Raw genomic sequence first — 25,945 nt, 5'->3', positions numbered from 1 at the left:
TCCCCCCTAAAGCACCACGGTTCTCTCCCCTAATGGCCGCCAAGTCTGGGTTTTAAATCCCCGAGGCCAATCTTCCTCTGCAGCCTCATTTCCGGCTCCTCCCACACTCGGCTTCACTTGCTAGAATTCATATCCTTCCAGCTTTACTGGGCTGCCATCTTGAGTCTGGGCAGGCGTGGCCCCATGTCCTGGAGCCAATCTTCTCCAAGCTCCCATGCAGGCGCTGTAGCTTGGGGGATCTGCCCCCAGTCACGTGTTGGTGGGGAAGTTACTTCCATTCCCCTGGCTCAGAGATGATCACAGCTATTTAACATATCTAAGCGACCAGCCAAAGGCTATAGATATGTTAAATGACCACGCCAGAGGGTAGCTGCAAGGCTGTTGCTATGCAAAACAGCTCTCAATGGCCCTGCTCAATTTGTCCCTTCCCCCAACCCACACCCTGGGTAGGGGGATGGAGACATCTTAAAATCTCCTGGACACCTTAAGTTCTGGACCCCATGCAAATGCCCATTTGGGGTCCCCCCTCTAGGCTGCACCCTGTAACAGAACGACCTAAGACAGGCACGATCACTTTGGGAGGCCCCCCAAAAGAAGGACTTTGGGGGCTGCAGCAAAAGGGGGTGATGGACCCTCACTCCTCGGCTTTGACATAGCCTGAGTTCTCAGCGTCTGGGAGAAAACCTCCTTGTCTCCCGGTTGCCTTAGTTCCCTTGCTCCACCTAAGCCTGAAACAATGACAGGGTGGTGCAGCTCTATGCTGAAAAGGGCGGATTCCCCCGGTGATCAGGCCTAAGAAAGAACATGTAAATTACTGTGAAACCTTCTTTGTTTAGAATGTTCTCAGTTGAATGAGAAGGGTCTTAGGAGGAAGTCAGTTTGTTCCTCAAAGTCTTACAGCTCTTTGACCCTGACTCAATAGACTGGCAGAGTTCCTTGTTTTCTATAGTTCCTTACTTCCCCCTAATGAGTACTGTACTTTACCTGACTTATTATGCAAAATGAGCCCAATAAAAGCAGGTATGGACTGTAAATCGGCGCGCTCCCCACTGGGGGGGGGGGGGTGGCCATTTCATCCCTACTTCCCCACAGAAACTGGTCTGTCTCTGTGCATGTGTTTTTTCTCGCATGTTTTTCGTCGAGCCGTCCGCAGCGTTCTGTGGTCACTGCTGGCCAGGGACCCATGCATCAATCAGACAGTAGCTTGTGACGGAAAAGGCAGAGGATTCTTTCCAGGGCCACTCTCAAATTCCACAGGTATATTAACTTTTGTTTCGCAATAGTTCCAATCTTAAGGAAAAATTGCATTTTCAAGATGATCTTTAAAAGTAATCTTTTCCATAGAAACCATTTTCACACTGGTAATGTCTAAATGAGGAGGCCCTGAGCAGACAATTACTAATATTTTTCAATCTCCAGAAAGTCACATTTCCATTACCACAGCCATGTACGATGTAAGTGGTATAGAATAGTAAAATTCAGTATATGGGGTTATCCACTGTTTTTACTGTAAATTGCTCTAGCTAGCAGACACAAATTGGGTATCCTGTTGAGAATGTGCTGTCGGAGCAACTGCAATATCACCTCTTTTGTAAAATACTTCAAAGTTTCTTAATTGGGCTCTGTTGTGAGCATCCTTAGCTGCTCCACTGAAAGATCCCAAAGGTTGAACTTGGAGTCAAAAACCATGAAAGAAACATTCAGGGCAGGGCAATGGAGGGAGATAGCTGCCTTTCTGCTCTCATTGCTTAAGCTAATAACAGAAGCATCCAATTTGTTCTGACAAAGAGAGAATCTGTAGTTATACTGCTTAGCCTTTGCTCACAAACAAAAGGCAAAGCTTAAAAATATACTTTTCCACATTAAGGAATTGAGTGTTGAACAAATTTATCTGGTTAAGTCCAAGAGAGATACTTCCTGCCTCTGTATCAATAAATAGAAAATGACTCAAAAAGCAGGTCTAGGGAAAAAAAAAAGAAGATATTCCCAGTCTTATTGAAAAAGGACATGAAATGGGAAAGAGACTACTGAGGAAAAAAATGGCTGGTGGGGAAATTGCTGAGGGGTCAATTGGAAAATGCTTATTTTCCCTTCATTTCAGGAAAAAAGAGATGAAAAAAAAGCAATGCCATCTCAAGAGATTTCAGTGACTGGATGGTTTATGTACATATTAAACACAAGTTGGGAGAACGTGTTAGGTCTTTGAGTATTCTGAATTTTAAACTATTTACACATCTCCCCTTTTGAGATTTTACTCAGTGTACTCTAAAAAAACTCAAGCCTTGTCTAGCCATAGAAGGGCCCCTCCAGACCTTGTGGGAAAGATTCAGGAATTTCATTAAGCATAAATTAGTCTTCAAATAACAACCTTCTGGTGAAACTAATAGTAAATAGCCATTCTTTAGTTATTTCCCAAGTAAAATGAATAAATATATTTACCATATTCTTTGTAAAGATTATCATTTCTCTAAAAATAAAACAAAAGTTAAAAATAAGTTGCTTATGATCCTGTACAGAGACCCAGCAATCTCATTTCCCATTTAAAGCAGAGCTCTGTGGTCTCACTCCAACAGGTCAGTCTGCTGCTACCTGGCACACGTCTGAAAACTAAAGCCCCCTGAGGGTGCAATAGTCTTGATCACTTCGATGTCAAGTATTCTTATGGAGAATATACTAGGTGCCAAATGCCCTTCTATCCCATTCAGTATGTTAAAGTTATACAATGATCCATGACATTGGTACTCTTATTTCCCCTAATTTTTCTGATGAGGAAAACAAGTCTGAGAAAAGTTATATAAAATGCCCAGTGTTGCAGAACAGTGTGAAGCAAAGTTGATATTTGAATGCAGAAAATTCAATTCCTGAGTCCTTGTTCAATAACAACTAGCTTTCAGGAAATATCTATGGGTCAAATTGAAAATTAAGAAGTCTCATTTTAAATGCATCCAAGAATATTTAAGGAGATTTGTTGGTTAATAAGATTCTTACCTTCTCTGCTATCAAATACTGTAAAATTCTAACTTAAATATTTGGTTTGACATAAGTAGATGGTTGACAATATGAATACATTGCCTAAATAAATCGATAATTACATAAATAAATAAATATATAAAAATCATATGACGACCTGTTTAGTAACATGCTGGATCAGGTATGGGGATGCCAAAAATAAAAATGTAGTAAGTTCAAAGTTAGAAGCTGATGTTTCATAAACATGTGTGACATCCTTTTATCTTCACCCCCTCTAATTCCTTTCCAGGCAAGTTATGGTCTCTGCTCTTCAACATCTTAAATATCTACCATACACAGTTTCATAGAGAAAGAGTTCTCGAAAGTTAAATTATTCTATCATACCAATAATAACAAGTTTAATTCAGTTTCACAAATATTCAGTGGCTACTTCATATGTGCCAGTCAACAGCCAAGTCTGAGGTCAATTTGTGGTAATAGACATCGCCGTAATCATCGTGTGAGTATCACAAAGGCAGTGTTGTGTGCCAGAATGGAGAGGAGGAGTGCTAACTGTATAAAGGAGTTCATGCTAATGTAGCTAAGGAGGATTTCTAGAACAGGTGTTCTTTATTTGGGTTTTTAAGAATGAGTATGATTGGAGTAAGAAAGTGTCACAGAGGAGAGACATTTCATTTTACATATTCAGTAACAAGGTTCTACTGGGTCCAGAATGAAGATTTAACATAGCTGGAGATCTTAGGGACTATCCTCTAATTGTACCTATATATTTCATAGACTGATTTATAAGATAGAACATCTTAGAGGGGAGGGGTCATATATAATGAACAACTGTGGTCAAAGCAAAGACAAAAAATGTTTACAATAAATTGGTAGAGGTCTGGTTGAATCATATTAAAGAAAGATAGAGGCACTCAAGCATGAACACTAGAAATGGAAGAAGAAGACTGGCTGTAGGAAGTAAATACTAAAAATAAGGTCTGAGAGATGGAGGAAACCAGTGGTTTTCAGCACTAAACTGAGATGGGGCCTCATCCAAACACATCCAGCCTGATAACAGTGTATACTTTGGAATAAGAAGGACGATATAAAGAAATGTGCCATTCATTGTGGCCAAGCATTCTCCCACGGCATTACCCTAACTGACACACAATCTCACTTCTCGGGTTCCTTTGAGTGGTTACCACTGTGAAGACAGGGATGAATTTACAAGTGAAAAGCAAGTCATATGACAATATTTGCAGTATGATTCTTTTTACAAATCTCAGAAACATATTAGCTAAATAACATGTTGTTTGCGATATATTCATAGCAGGCAAACATTTTAAAGCAAGCAAATGATAAATGAAAAACTCTTACTGATTTTTGTGGGGAAGACAGGGTAAGTGATGTTAGAAGGGCCTGTGGTAAAGGAAAAGCACTAAGGGGGCTTCTAAAATATCAGGAAAGTTCTGTTTCTTAAGTTGATCTATTGGCAAATTGGGCACTTGTTTATTATTATATAATAGTTTATATGTATTCATCATAAATACTTATTTAAAAACACCCAATTATAGCCTTCAAAATAATTGTATGTATTCCTCTGTTTTTGTATCCTGCTTTATATCCTTCAGTAATATACTCTGAAGATTTCCCAATATCATTAAACATTCCACCAAAAAGTATTTTTTTCCTTTTTAAAAAAATAGTTTATCGATTATGCTATTACAGTAATGGTTGGAAAAATTCTGGTTTAAGGCTTGTGATATATGTTGTTTGGTACTTTCTTAATTGTCATTTCTATAATATCAGATTCATTTCTATTATGAAACAAAAATGGGTAACAATGCAAATTCACACATTCAACTATATGTGTATTTTAAATACTGAATTTTGCAAGTCTTCTCTAGTCTGTTGGTTGCATAGCTCATTGTGTTGATGCAGACATCTGTAGGGATGCGCAGAAATAAAATAGTGTTGTCCTGTTTTTGTCTTTTTAATACCCAGAAAATCAAGTTGCAGCTTTGCCTGAGGGAGAACTGCAGAGAAGTGAACTAGTGTGACATGTTTTCCTGCCAAGCAGGAAAAAAAAAAAAAAGTGAAGTTATCCACATAAATTAGGACAGACAGCCGGTCACAGTCTGTCCACTCATCCTGCTAGGAGAGCAACCAGGCAAAAGTAAGATATCCTATCTCTTTCACTTTGTATCCCTCTGGATTTTAGGGGATGATACAGAAAAAAAGGGGGGCAGTCTGCAGGGAGGCAGCGGAGATGAGTCAACTCTAAGAGAGCTTTGTAATGGAGAAAAGGATCACTGAAGGTAAATCTTCAGAGATGAAAATTGGTTTTAAATGAATATTTCAGGAAGATATTGTTTTGGTTTGCTATTCAACTGAGAAAAGAGAAAAAGGGAATAAAAGAAAAAGCTCCAAAAATGCAAATAATGAGGAAAAATAATCATCTAGTCATCTATATAGGTGTGTCTATGACATTAGTAAAAATGTTATAAACATTATAAAGAAATTCTTTGGTAGTATCTTAAAAGAAACTGTGACACAGCCTTCTGAAACAACACTAAAAAGATATAAAGTTCTGCTTGCTTCTCTTTTATAAACCACTGTTCTAAACTACCTTGAACTATCAAAAATATATCCAAAGGCATTTGAAAGTCTGAATTACAATAACTCTTTGAACTTGAGTTTGAGGCTAGGTTGCCTGAATTTAATTATTTGTAACAATACATTTATAGGTATTTGAGTTGAGATTTTGTATTTCAAGGGATGTAGATCCTTAATAACTTCCTCTTGTTCCCATCCTCTTCACCTGGTCACTCTTTCAGACTCTTTTAAATTCAACTTCATAATTCTTGTGCTCTGGGAAGCCATTATTATTCCATTGACACGGAGATACCCATCAGTTTGTAGCATCATTGCAAGTTGATTATCTTTTCTCTCTAAGTTGACGGTGGCATTTTTATTAAGGACATGTATTTCGTTCCAAATAACACCTCGGCACCCAGCATAGTGATAGACACATAGTAGGTGCTCAGTAAACATTTGTTAAATGAAAAAGCACTGAAACAGAAAACATATTTCCAATGTCATTAGTCCTTCTGTGGTATAATTCAAAGGATCAACAAAATCTACAGTAATCTTTCCCAACATGGAATTAGCAGAAAGTCAGCCTCAGACATCTATAGCAATGTTCTTTCCAATGAGTAATCAATAGTTAGCCAAGTGAGACATTAACATGCCCTGCCCATATTTAATTTTGCTGTGGAGTTTATCATCAAAGAGACCTAAAAGCCATGCTAAATCAAATTGGGTTGAGTAACACAAACGTTTTTACAAAGCATAACAAGTAATTATAAGTCCACTATTGAGAATCCAATATGTAAGAAACTCCCATTTGAGGTGCCCTCTGAACAGTTTTTCATCAGTTTTGGTAGCACTCCCATTTTGCCAGGGGAAGCCACTATTTCATGGATCCACCATTTAATTGAGTCACACAGGGAAAACGATCAGATCAAAGTCTTAGATTTTGGACCTTTAAGATGAAAACAATATCACATTCATAGGGCTCTTACAGGGTTACATATGATGGTGAATGTGAATCACCTAAACTGTAAACTCTATGACACACTATAACCCTGTGAATGCTGTTTCTTTCCAGCCCTCCAGGACTCAATGCCAGCGTGATACACAGAAGGAGGAGAACAGAATCTCTTTTCTTATTTTTGAGTTTTGAGACTTCCTTATATATTCTAGATATAACTATTTTTGGCAGGTTATATGATATGCAAAAATTATTTTCTATTCCATGGTTTGTAATTTTATTCTCTTTAGAGTGTCTTTCACAGAAGACATTTTTAAAATTTCTGTGGAAATCCAAATTAAAACTTTTTTTCTAAGTCATATTTGGATGATGTATCTGAAGGATCACAAAAATTTTGTCCTATATTTTCTTTTAAGAGTTTTATTTTTTATATTTTGCCTTAAGTCTGTAATCCAATTTGAGTTAACTTTTGTAAATGATATAAGGCATGGGTCAAGGTTCTTTTTATTTTGGTATATGAATATCTAATTGTTCCAGCACTATTTGTTCAAAGGACTGTCCTTTGTTCTTTGAATTGTCTTTTCACCTCCATCAGGAATTGCTTGATTTGTGGACTCTCCAATCTGTCCCATTGGCCTATACATTTACTCATCTGGAGATACCTCTCTTAATTACTATGATTTTATAGTAAATCTCAAAATCATGTACAGAGGATCCTCCCACTTGCACCTTGTATTCATCACTCCCAAATCTCCCATTATCCACAGGTGACCACTAATCTACTTTGTGTCTATATGTTTGCCTATTATGTAATATGAAATACCATTGACTACTAATGGGATCATATGCTATGTACCATTTGACTAGTTTCTTACACTTAGCATGTGTATAACAGTACTTTATTTTCTTTACTGCTGAATTATATTTCATTGCATGCAACATTTTATTTCATCAACTGATGAACATTTGAGTTGTATTCACAGAGCTATTATAAATAATTCTGCTATGAACATTCATGTATGAGTTTTTGTGTGTACACATTTTCATTTTTCTTGGGCATATGTACTTAGGAATGGAAATGCTAGATGATATGGTGAGTCATATGTCTAACCACTTGAAAACTATCAGACTGTTTTTCAGGAGAGCTTCACCATTTTACATCCCTACCAGTAGTGTATAAGATTTCAATTTCTTCACATCCTTTTCAACATGTATTATCTGAACAAGGACACTTAAATGTGTAAATGCATCTTTTAGCGAACTGGTCCATTTTATCCAGCTCATCAAATTTATGTACAGAGTTGTTTGTAGTATTTTATTATTTCCCTTTTAATGCCTGTGGTTCTGTGGGGGTATCCTCTTCCACTCAGATACTAAGAATTTGTATTTTCTCTTTACTCTAGTTAATTTTTCAGGGGCTCTTCTGTCATCACCTCAGGAGAAAAGTTGCCTAACACAGAACTGAGAGAGCTAACAGAGTTGCATCTCATGCACTGCCCCAATGCACACACTAATTTGCTTGGTGCAAATGTCCAGGATTCAGACGGACCAAGATTCTAAGCCAGGAAATATGAAAGAAAAAAAAAATACAAAGAGCTTACCATTGTTTGGGGTCAGTTATCAAGTTCTCTTTCCATCTCCAGTTTGCTATTATTTACTTTTCTGAGTTCCTCCAAGATTAGCCCTATGTATTTTGTGTCCACAGTTGTTGTTGTCATCAGTAGGAAAGGGAGGGAGAGGCACACTTACCCCGTTTACCTGGGACTAGTGCCACTGTCTGTCCAGTATTGCCTATAACTTATTGGCAGCATAAGTTCTCTGTCTTATCATAGAAATCTACTCACTGCTCTACTCATTTTTCCATAAGGAAACAACACTCTAAGAATGATCTTGAAATATTCTAAGAACTTGAAATAATTTCTTAATCAAAAGATGATTAAATTATGTTCAGTATAATTTAGATTTCCTCTAATTACATTGTAATATAATACAATTATTTTGACATTTTTTCCAGCAAGAATGTACCTATCTCTTTAATTTAAATAATGTTCGGACTCATATTTTTGTCCATACTTCCTCTATGTGGTCTTCTCTGACAAATAAAACTTCACACTACTTTCATTATTCTCAAATCTATTCTTTTTTTCCTAGTATTAATACCTTAATGTACTCTTGATTTGTATTATAAAATAATCATGCTGTTTAATATTTCTTCAACCATAGTTCAACACCTGGAAGACTTGAATCATTCAACTTTTCAACATTAAGCTTAATGCCATACTAATAGTAAGTAAATACTAAATAAGTTTTCACTAAAAAAAAAAAAAAAAAAAGAATCTCAGTTCTTTATTATATTCTGGCCCTGAAATAGCAGAGGAGATAACATTACCTCCAGGTACTTATGTACCAAAAACCTGGAGACAGTTTTACAGGCTCTTTGTAGATAAATGTTGACGAATAGGAAATTTTAAAGAAGAAACAAAAGATGAAGGGTTGCATTTATTTTCAGAGATTGAAGTCTAACTTTTTTACAAACAAGAGATGAAAGGAAGGGGATTGATTAATGGTAAAAATTAAGAATTGGTTAATCTAATATTCTATAATGATGCATAAGAAGATGCTGCTAATGAGCATAAGAAGATGAGGCCAAATTAGGCCTCATTATCTGTGAATATCATGGAATAAAGATCTGTTAAAACTACACAGTAACTACAAAATAACTTGGTTGCTTAAAGGTTTAGCTCTAGGGTGCGTATATCAACTTTCTACAAGTTGGGTATCTGGATTTCTGGATCTAATCATCCCCAGACTATAACATCAAGAACAAGATGTTGTATGCATCCCTGTTTCATTTTTGACTATACTTTCCAGTGTATGATCCCCAAACACGTTTGTGTTTCTAAAGATGAGAAATTTTATCTTATTTATTTTTTCTCCTTTCAATACTTGGTAGGTATAGAGCTTGTGTATCAGTGTGGCCCGCTACAGGTTTGTTAAAGTGATTCCCTATGTGTAGTCTAATGGCATGCCATTGTGCTCTCACTGTACTGTGCACTAGCATCATCATCCTATTGTAGGTTCAACATTTTTGAAGACCTTTAAAACACTATTCCTCAATGTAAAAACACTTTTTTGTTTTTGGGAAAAAAAACCTCTCAGTTTCTCAAGACTTCTGTCACATAGCCTTAACTTCTTTAATATCTGTACATTGTGAATAGAGGATTCCTGCCCCCGGCTGTATAAAAGCAGAGCTGCAGGGGAAGGTTCTTCCACAGCTCATCGCTCTGTGTCTTTATTTCAGGAGGAACCACAGTTGGAAGTGAGGTCTGCCCCACTTTCTGTGGGGATGGATGTTGCCATTACATGAACAATATCCAGCTGAGTATGTGAATATGCCATCCAAATAACAAAATGATCATAAAGTTTGATTTAAAAATCTGAAATTAATCCAAAATCAAACCATACTGATTTTTTTGGACTGCTATTTGCTTTCCAAGAAGGACAGAGAAAAGCCTCTGAGGTTGTTTTTGATTTTAAACTAACCATCCTTGATATGAGGGTCTCTTTATTTTTATTTCTACTTTTTAAAATATTTTTATTTATTTTATTTTTAGAGAGAAGGGAAGGGAAGGAGAAAGAGAAGGAGAGAAACATCAATGTGTGGTTGCACTCACGCCCCCCCTGCTGGGGACCCAACTTGCAACCCAGGCATGTGAGGTGACTGAGAATTGAACCAGTGACCCTTTGGTTTGCAGGCCTGTATTCAATCCACTGAGCTTCACCGGCCAGGGCATGGGTCCCTTTATTTTTATTTTTTTGGTCATTTACCCTTATAATCACCTTCCCTTAATAGAGTTCTAAATGGCATCCTATTATTGCACCAGATGTATACTTTCAGTGAGAGTTTATTGCCCTTGATAGATCATAAGAAATCTGTGTAACATACAGGTTTCACAAAATGTTAGAAATTACTAGTTTTCTCAAATCAGTATTTGCCATTAAGGATCACAGAGCTACACCACATTATTGAAAAGTAATTTGGTAATTTTTAAGATTGAGAGTCCCTCCAAATATCTTTGATCTGAAAGTTACATTTATTTTTTTAATTTTTTTTCAGGGAATAATTTTGCTCTGATTTTGAGATTTAGCTACTGCCTTAACCTTGGGTATTATTTTTCATCCATTTAATAGTTTTTATTATTGTTCAATTACAGCTCTCCTGCCTTTCTCCCCAGTGTTCTCCCCTTCCCACCCACCCCCGCTCCATCAGTCATCCCCACCATTGTCTGTGCCTGTGCCATTTATTTTTTAAAACACTGAGTTTTATGTAGAAATGCTCTCAAGTTTGCTCTTCACATTTAAAAATATTTAACTGCCATTAAAATGACTCTGCATATTAATTAAGTATTCTTGATCCCTTTTTAATTCTCTATGTGAGTTACTATTTCCAAAAAGTGGAAAATTTTCCTTTAAATAAATTCCTTCAGTTCAATGGATTAGTCTTTCTTTTGGTACAAAATGCAGTTTGTCTTGTTCCATTGTATTCCTTCAGCATAAGTAATAGCAATAGGTTTCAAAAATAGAACCAAGCTGAGCTGCTAAAGATCAAGTAAAAAATTTCTTTGCTACATCTTGTGCTGCTTATAATTAGAATTAAATTTTTTCTCTTCAAAGTAAATTTAATTTGAAGAAAAGATACAAACTGATGAAACTGTAGCATGAAAAACAAAATTAAAATATATTTCTCAAAGTGAAAGCAATTTTGGAGTTAAAAATGATCAGGATTATAATTTATGTCAGATTTTGAGAATTTGCAGATGGGTAGATAGTAAAATGGTTAGCCTAGAACATAGACAAATGATATTTAAATTTAAAAAGAGATAAGTTAAATGATGTGCCTAGCAACACTAGAGATCTTCTAGTTTTAACAGTTGAGGAAATGGGGTCCATATAGTTTAAGAGACTTTCACAATTGTATTGTGGCACACCTAAGTCAAGAACTTTGGATTTTAAATTCTCTATTTAATATTTATCCTTATAACCATAGCTTATAAAGTGATATTTAGAATACCATTTGTGAACTTGTCCCCAAATGTGTCCATCTAGCATGAATTACTCCAGGAGAGGATTCTTTTTCCATATTGTTCTGTGTGTCTATCAGTTATATTTTTAAGGGTGCTAAGTGAGCTATTCATTATATTATTTATTCATCTATTTATTGGACCTTTACTGAGTATGTTCTGTATGCTAGATCCCTTCCTACATATCTAAAATTACATGTTAGACCAGACCAGATAGCAGGGAGAAGTTGAGAGATGCAAGCACTCAAAAATACATTGTCTAATATCAAAAAATGCTCAACATCACCAATCATCAGAGAAATGCAAATTACAACCACAATGAGATATCATTCCACACCTGTCAGAAAGGCTATCAACAATAAATGAACAAACAAGTGCTGGTGAGGATGTGGACAAAAGGGAATCCTCATGAACTTGGTGGGAATGCAGGCTGGTGCAACCACTATGGGAAACAGTATGCAGGGTTCTCAAAAAATTAAAAATGGAACTGCCTTATGACCCAGCAATTCCATTTCTGGGTATATATCCTAAGAAACTCAAACCACTAATTTAAAAAAAAAATATATGAATACCTATATTCATTGCAGCATTATTTACAATAGCCAAGCTATGGAACCAACCCAAATGCCTAACAATAGATGAGTGGATAAAAATTGGTGCTACAAATACATTGTGTATATTACTATGTTATACAAACAATATTTTATAAAATATATTGTCTTCCATCCTAGGTGTTCTCTCTCTCTCTCACTCTCTTCCTTTTGGGAATGCTCACTCTGGGGGAAGCAAGTGCCATGTTGTGAGAATATTCAGGAAGCCTATGGAGAGGCCCACGTGGTGAGAAACTGGAGCCTCCTGCCAACAGCTATATGAATGAGCTTGGAAGCAGACCCTTCAGCCCTTGTGGGGACTTGGATGAGGGCATCGCTGGCCACAGCTTGACTGCATCCTCGTGAGAGATCCTGAACCAGAATCACCCAGCCAAGCTGATCCTAGATTGCTGACTCTCAGAAACTGTGAGACAATAAATGTGTGTTGTTTTAATTTGCTAAATTTTAGAGTAATTTGGTATGTAGTAATAGATAATTAATATAGAGAGGATAAGCTTTGCTATAGTTCTGAGTCTTTAAGGATGCTGGCGAATGAAATAATAATTCAGTGGACAGGTCATACACTATTGGAGGAAACAGGCCATTAAAGGTTGAGTCAATACTGATGAGAAAGGTTTGCACACTCACTATTGAAATGCATTATGTAAGGTATTGCAAATAAAATGAAATTTTAGCCACTAAGGTTAGTGAGCGCATATGAACCTCTGAGAAAAAAAGCCTGAGCCAGCAATTTTGGGTGCATAAAGCCCCTTATGAAAGCTTACTGATAACCTTCAAAAAAGTAAAAAGAAAAAGCGCATTTGAAAACAAAACCCATTAACTACTTGCCTTATCCTATGTAATTAAGGTAAGTATGTGTGCCTGCATGTGTGCATCTGCATGTGTGCATCTTTTTCTCGGTATCTGCAGTGATTGCATAAAGTTGGATAATTAAAAGGGTTGGCAAAATTCTATAGAACATACTTACATTAAACTTATTCAATATAAAGAGTACAGCAAAGCAGGAGAGAGAATATGCAAGACAATATAAGATCCCAGGAGATTTGCTGGCTCAACTACACACTCTTCTCTTCTACACATGATACACTTTATCTTTGGGTTATGGATTAAATATACATAACCCAAATATATATATATTTATATGTTATATATAAATATATATATTTATAAAACTACAATCTCATATTTCTATATGTGAGAATTGTGGTTCTAAGAGACTTCAGGCAAAAGATTCCAGCAAGTATTTTATACCCCACTGACCATATAGCCAAAAGCCAAGTTCTGGTAACTAGTTAAAAAGGTTCAAACTATCAATCTACATATTCTTAAACCATGTAAACAAGCTGGTTCTGGGTGATGCCAGGGGGTTTCAAACTTTAGACAACACATTATGAATCACTAGCTAATCCATCATCTCTATTCTAGACAAAAGTCAAACCAGGCTTCCACACGCCCATGGAGATAAGGATAGAGATGCCTCAGTCATGCTGTAAGATAATACTATTTTATTCAAGCTACTAAACAAAAAAAAAGTCATTTCACATATAACACATTGTGTGTTACTATACTTTTATAACTATACTAATATTAAATATAATAACTGGTATGATAAAATATTATAAATGGATAAAACATATGTATATATATAATTTATAAATACATAAATATGTACAGCTGTGTATTCATAATAGTAATAATAGATAATGCTTAACATGTGACATGAAATTTGGTTTCTTAACAGTGACAAAAGCCATGACAAACATAGACAATAAACAAATATAAATAGTTAAGCATAGGCTTATAAGAATGTGGTCAGACAGAGTTTTAAAGTTTTAAACTTATGTAGTTAGGTTCGTGATATTTTAAGCCTGCTGGCTGGGACATGTGTACCAGAATCTTTTAGAGAGGATAGTGAATTGCTTTCTGTATCATGTGACTAAGTGGATGATTCTGTTTGTCTGAATGCATCCAGGCTCCTTTTAGAATATTTCTTCTTGAGTCCCACTGACTTTCTGTTCTAATTTGGATCAGTTATTTTCTCGACCTACTATGATCTGTCACCTTGTCATTTTATTCATTAAATTCTTGAGTTAGATTTACTACTTCAGTTTCCCATGTTTTGTTATTTCTATTTTTCCTCTCTTATTTTGAATATACTGTCATTTCTCAAAAAGGGTTTGTGCAACTTAAATAGCCTGACATTCTATGTATACACAAAAGTTTTTATTTTGCCACTCATTTTGGATAAATATATAGTATTCTAAGTTCAGATTAATTTTTTCACCGAATGTGAAGCCATTGCTTCATGAATTTTCAGGATCTCGTGTTGCTGATAGCATCAGGCAGGGTGAAACCTTCGCCTGCTTGTTGGACTCCGCTTGAGCTTGTTCTGTACAAATGGAGTCACTTGCTGTTCTCTTTCATCTGCATTGCCAGCAGCTATTTCTGGATTTTTTTTTATTATTATTTTTCTGATGAACCTACACCCATGCATTTGCCATTATGGGTTTATTATTCCCTTTTGTGTCCTTTTATTGTTATTTTAAAGGAATGTTAAACTAGAATAGCATAGGTATATCTACCTTCTTGCTGACTTTGTAAATAAACAAAGAGGAAAATCATACATTGTTAGCCCCTGGACTCAAAATTATTTTGTTGTAATTGTGAACATACAATGATTACATTAATGGGCATGAATAATGAAGAAACAACAACTATTTTAGTACAGAAGTAGTTGGTAAAAGAAGAATAAATAAATTGGTAGGAGAGATAGTAAGAGAAGTACAATATTTTAACTCACTGTTTCTTCCCTCAAAAACAATTTTGTTTTTTTCCAAATCAGTACTCTTATTCCTCTTTTCTAATTACATTAGAATTTTGACATAAGTGGTAAAAGAGTGTACATAACCTTTCTTAACTCACTATAACCTACAATCAACACAAACTTTAGAATATCTGGAATCTTAAAGAAATACTGCCAGCAGTGTTTATAATAAATGATACATTTTAAAAATCCCCATATCAGCAGAGAACTTTTATAATATAAACTATCCGCTTAACTTTAACTGCTACAGATTTTGGTAGACAGTAAAATTAAATGGTAGATGATCACCAGAATATGTTACATTTTCTAAGATTCTACTGGGTTACTAATACATTTCAGGAGAAGAAAATTATTCCCAGGTTCTTATCCTGGGGATAATTAAACAGTGTGGGATTGTTAAACAGTGATGCTTTCTTTTGTAATTACAAAAGAGGAAATTGTAAATTACCATGAGCTAGAAAATATAATATGTGGAATGAAAATATATGTCAGCAGAATCAGTATGGGCACATGATGGGAAAGATTATTTTTCCAATTGCCTAAAATCTCTGGTTGTTTTTGAATTGCATCTGTTGTCACTGAGCAGGTTGCATGGGACACTAGCTCAGTGTTTATGCATACTCCATTCTACTTGCTCTGCACCTGGCATTGTTCTCTCAAATATGACTATGATTTAAAATATTCTTTGTTCCTTCAGTTAAACAATCTTCTTCCATGTAAGATCTTGAAATATCTACTACATTTATAAATCCCCCAAGTTTATAGTTTTCACCAAGAGGTTAAATAATCTTTAGTGCACCCAATCACGATTAAAAAAAAACTTACTGACTTCATTTAAGAATATATCCACATGTATTAATAAAGTTTGTAGATATCACTTTCATTAAAAAATATTAGCCTGCTAATTTGTTTTTCTCCTTATAAGAATATGTTCTTTCAGCATTTGCTTTCATATCCACAAAGTTTCATAGTATAAATTCAACATTCCTTTATTTTGGCAGAAGTCATAGGTACTGTTCATGTTACAAATGCTTAATTCTTCACTTACTACACGTATTCTTATCTTGGAAACCTGACATGATCATCATGTCCATCATGATCACCCCCATCCAACCAGGACAACATTTGAGGTATCCCATCAAAACTGACATGAAAGACAGTTAGGAAGGAGAGACTGGAGACAACATAACTAAACCTCGTCCATTGGGCTCCCCTGTCTGCACCAGTTAACACTGAGGGAAATGAAGTCTGGTTTATACATTCCACTTCACATGTTTTATGCTCTCTCTACAAAGGCAGACGAAAGGAAAAAAAATGTGAGAGACACCATTCCAGTTTATTTTTTAGATTCAGTGGCCTTGAACTTCAAATTTAGTTTTACAGATGAGTATATAAAAGTTTTACCACCTTACATCAATAGATATATAACCAGACTTTCTAGGCCATCCTCAAAGATCTCTGAAAACGTAAAATCAGATGCCTTTACAACTGAAGGCTATTAATACATGAAATAGATACTGGTAACAACTAAAGAAGGTTATTTCATTAGTGTCATAAATCTGACTTTCAAGACACAGTAGAAGGTAGGAGCCTCCTGCCAGATGTCTACATTTTAAAAACATACATTATGTTACAGTTTATAAAATATTTTACAGCAATACTATTATTAAAGGACTTAATTGTTGGATTTTCCAATTGATAAAAGTATAGTTCAGAGCTTCCAAATAACTGTGCTGTGGAATAGCAGTGCGTTTTAGATGGTTATTCTGGGTGTTGAAGTATTGATGCCGATAGCATTCAGGATGGCTGGAAAGACCTAAGACTGCTTAAGACCTCAGAACCTCTGACCCCTCTGGCCTTGAGGAGCCACTTTTGTTTCCCAGTGGCTGCACAAACACTATGATTTCAGAAGGTATTAATCTGTATTAGTACAAAGAATGTTTAGTAAATCTCCAAATAGATGAAGGCAAAGTCACTATCCCTTTGAGTTTAACATTATACATTTGAATAATAATATTACAGGCCTGTTAATTTTTTGTCATTGTTAAAGAAAGAAAAAGAAGGAACCATTAAAAGACATCTTTTTTCCACTTCTTTTTACAAGACTTCATAAACTTCTGTATTTCTCTCTTGCCACTCTCAGCAAAATAACCACAATCACATCATATATCCTGATGAGGCATATCTTCCCTAAAACATGCCTAGATTTAGAGTGGTATCCTAATACCTCATTTAATAAATCTATCAGGAATGAAGCATGCTTTTATGCTTGTTTTTAAATTTTTACAGACCATCAGAGAAAGAACTGGGTTTGGCAACAAGCTGCTGCAGGCAACATTCCTTACTGAGTTAAATGGGGAGAAGTGTTTCCATTGCCCCCACATTGAAGATGAACAACTCATTGATAAAACCCCTTTACTTTTTACTTGTTGAGGCTCTTCCTTGCCTGCTTATCACCAACCCCACTTCCTTCTGCTCACAAACTCCAAAGCCCCTTCTAATGGCAGGAGTAGGATCATCTCCCTGCAAGGAAGAGTACTGTCTCAAAGATGCTCAAAGGCCCAGGACTGCTCCCCAACCCCACCATCCTGACAATCAAGGGGTTTGTGGCCAAGAAATGAATTCAGAGCAACTGAAGCAGAAGTGGGGATGAGTTTAGGATTTATGCCAGTGGTAAAATATCTGGAGTCTATGATACAATTATGTCAAATAAATGTATCATCTGTGGGGTCTAGTGTCATAATGTTATGAGGCCAATAATGTATTAAGTGTTCAGAGAGGGCAGATGGCAGCTCAAACAGCTGTTTTGTAGAGTAGCTAACTGGTTTGCTACATGCAGCATTTCTTACAGTCTGTCTGTTTACTCTTCTTGTTCTTCAGCCTTCCTTCCTGTCTTTGCTTATTTGTTTATTTTTTCTGCTTAATTTAGACATAGTGTGCTATTTGCAATCCAGAGCTAAAACTGGGACTTCATGCCTAATATTTTACATCTAAATTATTTTTCTTCCTACTTAACCCAACATTAGGGCTTATAATATATATCTAAATTAGTCTTTTTATAGGAACTACATGTAAATAGGATCAGAAAGAAAGGTACAATCTATTTTTCTTCCCAGATAAGGTCTTCTTTGGCTGGGAACATGTGGTGGGGGCTGTCCTAGGAGTTCTAGGGTTAAGGAAGATGCACTGGTGAATGCAAAGAGGTCCACATTCTCCACCTCCTCTTCCAATGAGCCCATCATTTTAGCCCATGCCAACTCATCTCCCCTACCCTTCATCCATCTGTTTTTCCAGCACTTTTTTTTTGTCTGACAAGTTTTTAATTACTTAAAGTGGAAAGATAAAGAAATATCCTCAGACCCCCTAACAAGATGTGGGTCCTAATTAAATCCAGTTCTCTTTGGACAGAAAACCAGAAAACCTATTTCCTAAGTTTCTTTCTTCAGTGCACAATATTAGTTCGAGGTCCTGAATTCCTGTGGCAGCAAAAGCACTTTTGAGGCCAAGAGATCTCATTCTTGTTTAAAGAAGCTGGGTTGTCTTTTAACTTCTGTTTTCCACATCACCAACATGAGGACACTTGGTTATCCAGGTGAGCCAGGTGCTCTGTAGACAGACACATCTTGATAATGCTTTCTGTGTTAAAGGGTGTCAATTAGGCCTGATCCCAAAAATAAAAATGCACATAATTCAGAGGCCTGTCTCAGCCTACTACCAGAGCAGGGAAGTTTGCCAACGATGGTTTCCAAATTTGAAGGTATGGTTGCTACTCTTGCAGGGATTTGCTGGAAGCATTAGTGAAATTAGGTTTGGTGGGATCTGTCACCAGGTAAAGTTTCAGGATAGTTCTTCTAAATAATTGAAAACACAAAAGTCAGGCTCTCTTGTTCAAAAGCTTGCTAAGGAACCTTTTAAGATTGTGACCCTAAATTTCTGGAAGTGGCTGATATCTAACTGTGGACAGTAATGATTCACCTCTCTGATCTTTTCTCTGCTCCAGGCTTTGACATAGTCCACTGCTTTTCAGTTCTGCATTTTGTTTTTTCCTGAACTGGGGTGATAACTTGTTATCTTGCTAAATTTTAATTTTAAAGTTGGGAGAAGGACCTAGACACCTCTACTATGTATAAAATGCTACTGGTAAATATAAAAATAAATAATGAGTGGTGTATGTCTTTAAGGACATTACAGTTTAATGGGGGAACTTGTATGTAAATGGATGATTATGATACAAGGCAAAGTGAAATAGGCATTAACAGGATAAGTTCATCCATGGTAACACAGAATGGAGCAATTAATTCTAACTTACAGAGAATCAGAAGGTCCTTTACAAAGGTGGTGGCATTTAAAGAAGTGTTGAAGAATAATTATAATTTTAGTGGGGCAGTACAGATATAAAGGCATTTCACTACTGGAATAGAATGAGCATAGGCACATTCTATGCTCATTCTAGGTTTGATTCAAGAGCTGTTTTGTTTTGTTTTGTTTTAATCTAGCACAAGCAAGACACTATTGTTAGCTCTGGGAGAGATGGGAAAAGAAATAATACAAGTTTCCTTTTCTTCTATAGGTTATATTATACTTTGAAAGAAACATCATTTCCATATAAATATATCTAAAAGAGGTCATCAATAACACATGGTTGTCTAGAATGATGTAACTAACTGGCAAGTTCTGTAAAAATCTGTATAGTACGTGAGACTAGAGAGAATCCGTTGTTACTCGAGGATGTAAAGAAAGGTCTTTAAAAGACATGGAATATAAGTTGTTTCCTGAAAGATAGTTAAAATTCAATGTGAAAAATGAGGGAAAAGGATTTTCAAAAATGATAGGTAAAGCACGGACAAGACCAAAGTCAGAAATGATCTTGGCACATCCATGTGGTTGTGAAAGCATCAACTTAGATGGAGTAATAGGTGCCTTTGGTTCAATCTGGAGGAAAAAATAGAGATGCACGTTTAGGCAAATTGAAATGTCTACAAAGTTCAGGCAGATACATTAAACAAGCAAAGCAGACTGGGCATACACTGAGAGAAAGTGAGAGACAGCTATGGCTTTCCGAAAGGAAAGGCCCAACCAAAAGGAAGAAACTCTAAGCCCCAGCCAGTTCCACAGTGAACTCTGCCCTTATGCTGCCAGACCTTCCCATTTGTTACCACACGGCACTAATCCAGATTTGTGTGTGTGTGTGTGTGTGTGTGTGTGTGTGTGTGTGTGTGTGTGTAACTAATTCTTATAACAAAACATAAAATTATGCTGGCCAAAACTTGATACATAAAAATTGCTTGAGTCATATAGAGTTATACCTAGTATGTAAACCACCAATTTTCAACATCTTCTGGACTATAGATAGCAAAGACTTCCGGAGTTAAAGCTTTTGTGTTTTATTTTATAACCATTTAAGATTATAGAACAGAGATTCAACATAAAGAAAATAGCATGTTTTAATCAGGATACACAATTAAGACTTTTTGTATGTGAAAAATAATAAATAAAAGGGAATTGATTGGGATTATTGCCTATTATAGTTTTAAAAATGAGTTTTAAATGAAATTCATCTTAAAATTCTGTTATCTGTTCTTTAAACTGGTTGCAACAAAATTTACAACAAAAATTTGAAAATATATGTTGGCTCTAAATTTTTTCCAAATGTCTCATTTACCTTTAGGGAAAAAAAATTACCACTATATGACTTCTCTATCCTAATAGGGAGAGGATTCTAGGTACATAGTTTCCAGATGGGCCTTAATGACTACTTGATAAATGACCCTTTATTTGCCATGACTGTCATTTGCCAATGGTGGATGCCATCAGTATGTCTTGGTCAGGTTCACTTAATGTGCCCGTTTCATTTTAGTCCATGAGCCTGGCTGACATTGCAACCAGGTGAGGTTTGAAGGTTTGAAACAGATGCTTTTGAGCCTGCTAATTTCTGAATTTGATAGAGTCCATAAATCACATGCAAAAAAAATGCTATGTTAGACCACTATTGGTTTAGGTTTTTCTCCAACCTAATGTGGAAAAACTGAAATTGATGCTGAGAATACAGCTTCTAAGCCTTCATGTTGCAGTCCAGAAGGTTTATTATTTAATAAAAAAGCCAATGTATTTTCTCTGCCCCATTAGGAAATCCTGACAGGTGGAGTAGCTTAGTAACAGAAAAGAACTGGGCAGAATAAAGAATTTCACATTGAGGTTACAATATTATGCTTTTGTCTGAATGAAAAGCAGCATTCCAGATGTTGTCTACTTTTCACTTAAAACCAACTGCTAGGGTTTATGAACAGTAAAAATTCCTGAAATGTAACAGGGAATCTCTGCATCCCAATACTAAGAAAACTCTTACAAAATTATCAAATTTTAAATGTGGTAATGAGCCACAAAGTCTGCTTAACATCAAAGGTGCAATATTCCAAAAATATTTTTGCAATTTAGAGAAGTATGACTTGGGTTTCATCATTGATGACAGCATTGATGACTTTTGCAAAGATAAGGAGTTCTTGGTAGTAAAAACCATTCAAAATAGCTCCTTAATTAATTTTCAGGAAGCAGGGTTAAGACCTGAAGATCACATTAAAAAGAAAAAAGAAAAACAGTCCACACACATAGACCATTCACTTGCTAAAAAGTGAACTATTAAGTCTTTAAAACAAAAAACATGACATTTTCAATTTCTTATTTTGATGCTTATTTACAAAGAATAAGTCCAAGTTATGAGCAAAAGTGAACACAGATGATTAATTAATTGTAGAAAATAGAATAGTTAGAAGCATGTTCCATGGACAATATATGTAAGGGTGAGAAAAATGTTCACATAGTTCATCTTTGATTAAGATCAAACTGACCTAATTAGCATTTTAATCTAATTTATTGCTCAGAATTCCCTTTTGTTACTTGTGCTTTTGATAAATTTCAAGGAAAGCTGTTGGGAGAAAAGTTGGAATTAGACACATAAAATAAAATAAGAAGCTTTCTTTAAGATAAAAAAATTATCTGAAAACTACAATGACAAAATTGGAAAGTCATGAACTACATCTCCATTTTAATAGATGTGACTTTTACAGAATAACCCAGGATCATTCTACATTTATCATATTTTTGGAACAGGAGATAATTTACCAGGACAACTTTAAGTTAACACATACAACTAGTGAAAAAAAGAACTTTCTTTCTGATTGAATGATAATGTTACCATATTGGTTACTTATTTTGTAGGGTCATTATAAAACACAGATTTATTGACAAACATTATTAAATGTATAAATATCTTTGTTTCATTTTATTTTCTGATTTCAGATTATAAGAATTGATTTTGAAGTGAGTATTCTCAAAACACACTTCACATTCTGGATACCTTAGAATTTTGGTTCTACTTCTTTGCATGTGGCAGATACTCAATCCTATGGAAAATAAAACTGGAAACTTTGTACCTCATACAGACATTGTAACTATAAGGGTATGTTCATGAGATTACAAACTGAGACAGAGGAATCATGCTGCCTGATAGCAAACTATACTACAAGGCCATAGTAATCAAAAGAGTATGGTACTGGCATAGAAACAGACATAAAGAGTAATGGGAGAGAATAGAGTCCAGAAATAAACCCATACCTTTATAGTTGATTCATATTTGACAGAGAAAGCAAGAACATACAATGGGATAAACATAGTTTATTCAATAAATACAGCTAGGAAAATTGGACAGATGTGTGCAAAAAAATAAAAAATGAAACTAGACCACCTTCTTATACCATGCACAAGAATAAACACGAAATGGATTAAAAATTTAGATTTAAGAGTCAAAAGCATGAAATTTTTAAAAGAAAACATAGGCAGTAAAATCTCAGATATCTCTTGTAGCAATTTTTTTCTGACATATCAACTTAATCAAGGGAAACAAATAAATAAATAAATAAACAAATGGAACTACATTAAATCAAAAAAATTTTGCACAGCAAAGGAAACCATCAACAAAATGAAAAGACAACCCACTAAATGGGAGAACATAGTTGCCAATGACACATCTGATAAGGGGTTACTATCCAAAGTTTATTAAAAAACTTATACATATTGCCCTGGGTGGCATAGCTCAGTGGATTGAGTGTGGGCTGTGAACCAAAGCATCACAGGTTCGATTCCCAGTCAGGGCACATGCCTGGGTTGCAGGCCATGACCCCCGGCAACCCCACATTGATGTTTCTCTCTCTCTCTCTCTCTCTCCTCTCTCTCTTTCTCCCTCCCTTCCCTCTCTAAAAATAAATAAATAAAATCTTAAAAAAAAACTTATACATATCAACACTAAAAAATCCAACTAATATATGGGCAAATGACCCGAGTAGACATTTATTCAAACAGGACATACAGATGGCCAATAGAGAAGTGAAAAGATGCTCAATGTCACTAATCATCAGAAAAAATGCAAATTAAAACCACCATGAAATATCACCTCACACCTGTCAGAATGGCTATCATCAATAAATCAACAAACAATTATTGGAGAGGGTATGGAGAAAAGGGAAACCCTAGTGCACTATTGGTGGGAATGCAGATTGGTGCAGCCACTATGGAAAGCAATCTGCAGATACCTCAAAAAATTAAAAATGGAACTGCCTTATGACCCAGCAATTCCACTTCTGGGAATATATCCAAAGATATCCAAACACAAATTTGAAAGAATATATGCACCCCTATGCTCACAGCAGCTCTATTTATAATAGCCAAGACTTAGAAGCAGCCCAAGTGTCCATCAGTAGATGAATGGACTAAAAAGCTGTGGTACATTTACACAATGGAATCCTACCCAGCTGTAAAAAAAAAAAAAAAGAAAAGAAAAGAAAAGAAAAAGAAGGCAATCTTACCCTTTGCAACAGCATGGATAAACCTGGGGAGCCTTATGCTGAGTGAAATAAGCCAGTCAGAGAAAGACAAGTACCATATGATTTCTCTCATATGTGTACTCTAAAGAGCAAAATGAACTAATAAGCAACATAGAGACAGACTCATAGATAGAGAGCAGGCTGAGAGTTGTAGGTGGGGAAATGGTTGGGGGTGGGAGGACTGGGCAAAAAAGCAAAATATGAGGAAAAAACTCACGGACACAGATAACAGTGTGGTGACTGCCAGGGGGAGGGATGTGCTGTTGGAGGTGGAGGAGCATGTAGGGGGTAAATGGTGATGAATGGGGACTTGGCTTAGTGTGGGGAGTACACAGTACAGTATATTGTTAACGTGTTGTGGAACAGTGCACCTGACACCTGTACAATTTTATTAACCTGTATCACCCCAATAAATTCAATAAAAAGAAAATGGAAAAAAATAATGAGAAAACTATGTGCCTACATTCATCAATAATTTTCTACAACAACATGCCAGGAAAAGACCAACACTAATCAATTCTCTACAAACCTTGCAAAGCTTACTTTGAGGTACACCTCTTCCGAACTAGTCCCTAGTGAAAGTTATTCAACTGTGAATATGTTTCTCCTAGTTAATTAATTTCAAGGTGCATCTTCCTCCCCACCCCCACCCCTGCAAAATCCCTTCTATTGCCCTTTTACTAGATAAAGTACATATTGTCCATATTGAATATTTCTTATGAATGCCATAAAGAATAATTCTTGAGCCCTGGCTGGCGTAGTTCAGTGAACTGAATGCAGGCTGTGAACCAAAGTGTCACAGGTTTGATTCCCAGCCAGGGTACATGCCTAGGTTGCAGGCCTTAAGCCCCAGCAACTGCACATTGATGTTTTTCTCTCGCTCTATCTCCCTCCCTTCCCTCTCTAAAAATAAATAAATAAATGAAATCTTAAAAAAAAAAAAAGAAGAATTCTCTAGGTAGGACTGATGATTAAAATAGGAAATCTTAAACATTTTAGGAATCATGCATGCTCCATCATTCTAGAGTGAAGAATTAATTAATAAATAAAATCCAACATGAGGATTTTACAAATCGGAAGGGATTTCTCCACAGAAAAAAGTTCTGCTATGATGACTTACAAAAATAGTTGATCGGCCTCATTCAAATTATATTCATTGTTTCTGAATCCATATGCATTCAAAGCTTCTATAAGATTTTGGAGAAATATTAGTAGTAATGTTAAAGATAATAATTCTATCTTACTGAGTGATTCAAGAGCTAAGCACTGACCACTGAGTGCTGCAGCCCAAACGGAATCTCGATTCCATGTTTTTTAAGTACTCAAAGAAGATTATGTGAAATGATAAAGTATTGTTTTGCAAACACTCCATAAAAAGATAGTATTTCTCTGTCAACATAGGACAAATTTGCTCTGAGTAATGTAAAAATACCTGGAGGTACCAATGAGACAGCTAAAAGAGATTTTGAAAGCTATTATAAACATATCATAGCTGGCCTATGGCCTAGTTATATCTCCTAACAGCTCTGGCATTAATAAACATTTCTAAGTGGCTAAGGACTGTAGGTAATTTATATAATGCATAGATTTTTAAAAGACTTCTTTTCCCCAGTAAATATATTTACTTCTCAGAGATAATTTTCAAATTATACAAGCACACAATGCAAGCACCTATCAGGTAGTAGAGCAATCTATTTCAAAGTAACCAATACTGGCTGAAAACTTCTTTCCACACGTATAAATAATGGGTAACTATGTAGATTCAAATATCGGGAAAGTGCAGCTGGTTTGGGGACTGAACTTACCAGTACTTGTAAGGAAGTTAACGTTTCTCATCACACCTTCAGTGTAAGCACCTGGCTCGTAACTGTCCATCTCACCCGTGACGATGTGAGCAACTCTCGCGGCGCGTCCTCTGATAGCGCCGGCAGCTCGGTCTAAATTATCAGCATCCTGGTCTCTCAAGGCTATGATACATTTGTTGACATCTTCTAGGATGTGGCTCTCTATAAGTATGAGATCAAATGAATTTTGTCAAATTTTGTATT

General features: G+C 35.7%; 1 protein-coding gene across 2 annotated transcripts in view; it reads right to left on the bottom strand.

The window, feature by feature from the left end:
* CTNNA3 (catenin alpha 3) overlaps positions 1 to 25,945 on the bottom strand; it is a 1,495,188-nt gene that overhangs the window by 350,305 nt on the left and 1,118,938 nt on the right. For both annotated transcript variants that reach the window (XM_045841855.1, XM_045841856.1), the window contains exon 12: positions 25,703 to 25,903. In XM_045841855.1, coding sequence (XP_045697811.1) covers positions 25,703 to 25,903 — 201 coding nt within the window. The remainder of the gene's footprint in view (positions 1 to 25,702; positions 25,904 to 25,945) is intronic.

This window comes from Phyllostomus hastatus, unplaced genomic scaffold, assembly GCF_019186645.2.
Source record: "Phyllostomus hastatus isolate PE091 unplaced genomic scaffold, TTU_PhHast_1.1 phas_contig_38, whole genome shotgun sequence".
Taxonomy (NCBI): Eukaryota; Metazoa; Chordata; class Mammalia; order Chiroptera; family Phyllostomidae; genus Phyllostomus; species Phyllostomus hastatus.
The sequence above is the reverse complement of the archived record's forward strand: the minus strand, read 5'-3'. Positions and strand labels throughout refer to the sequence as shown.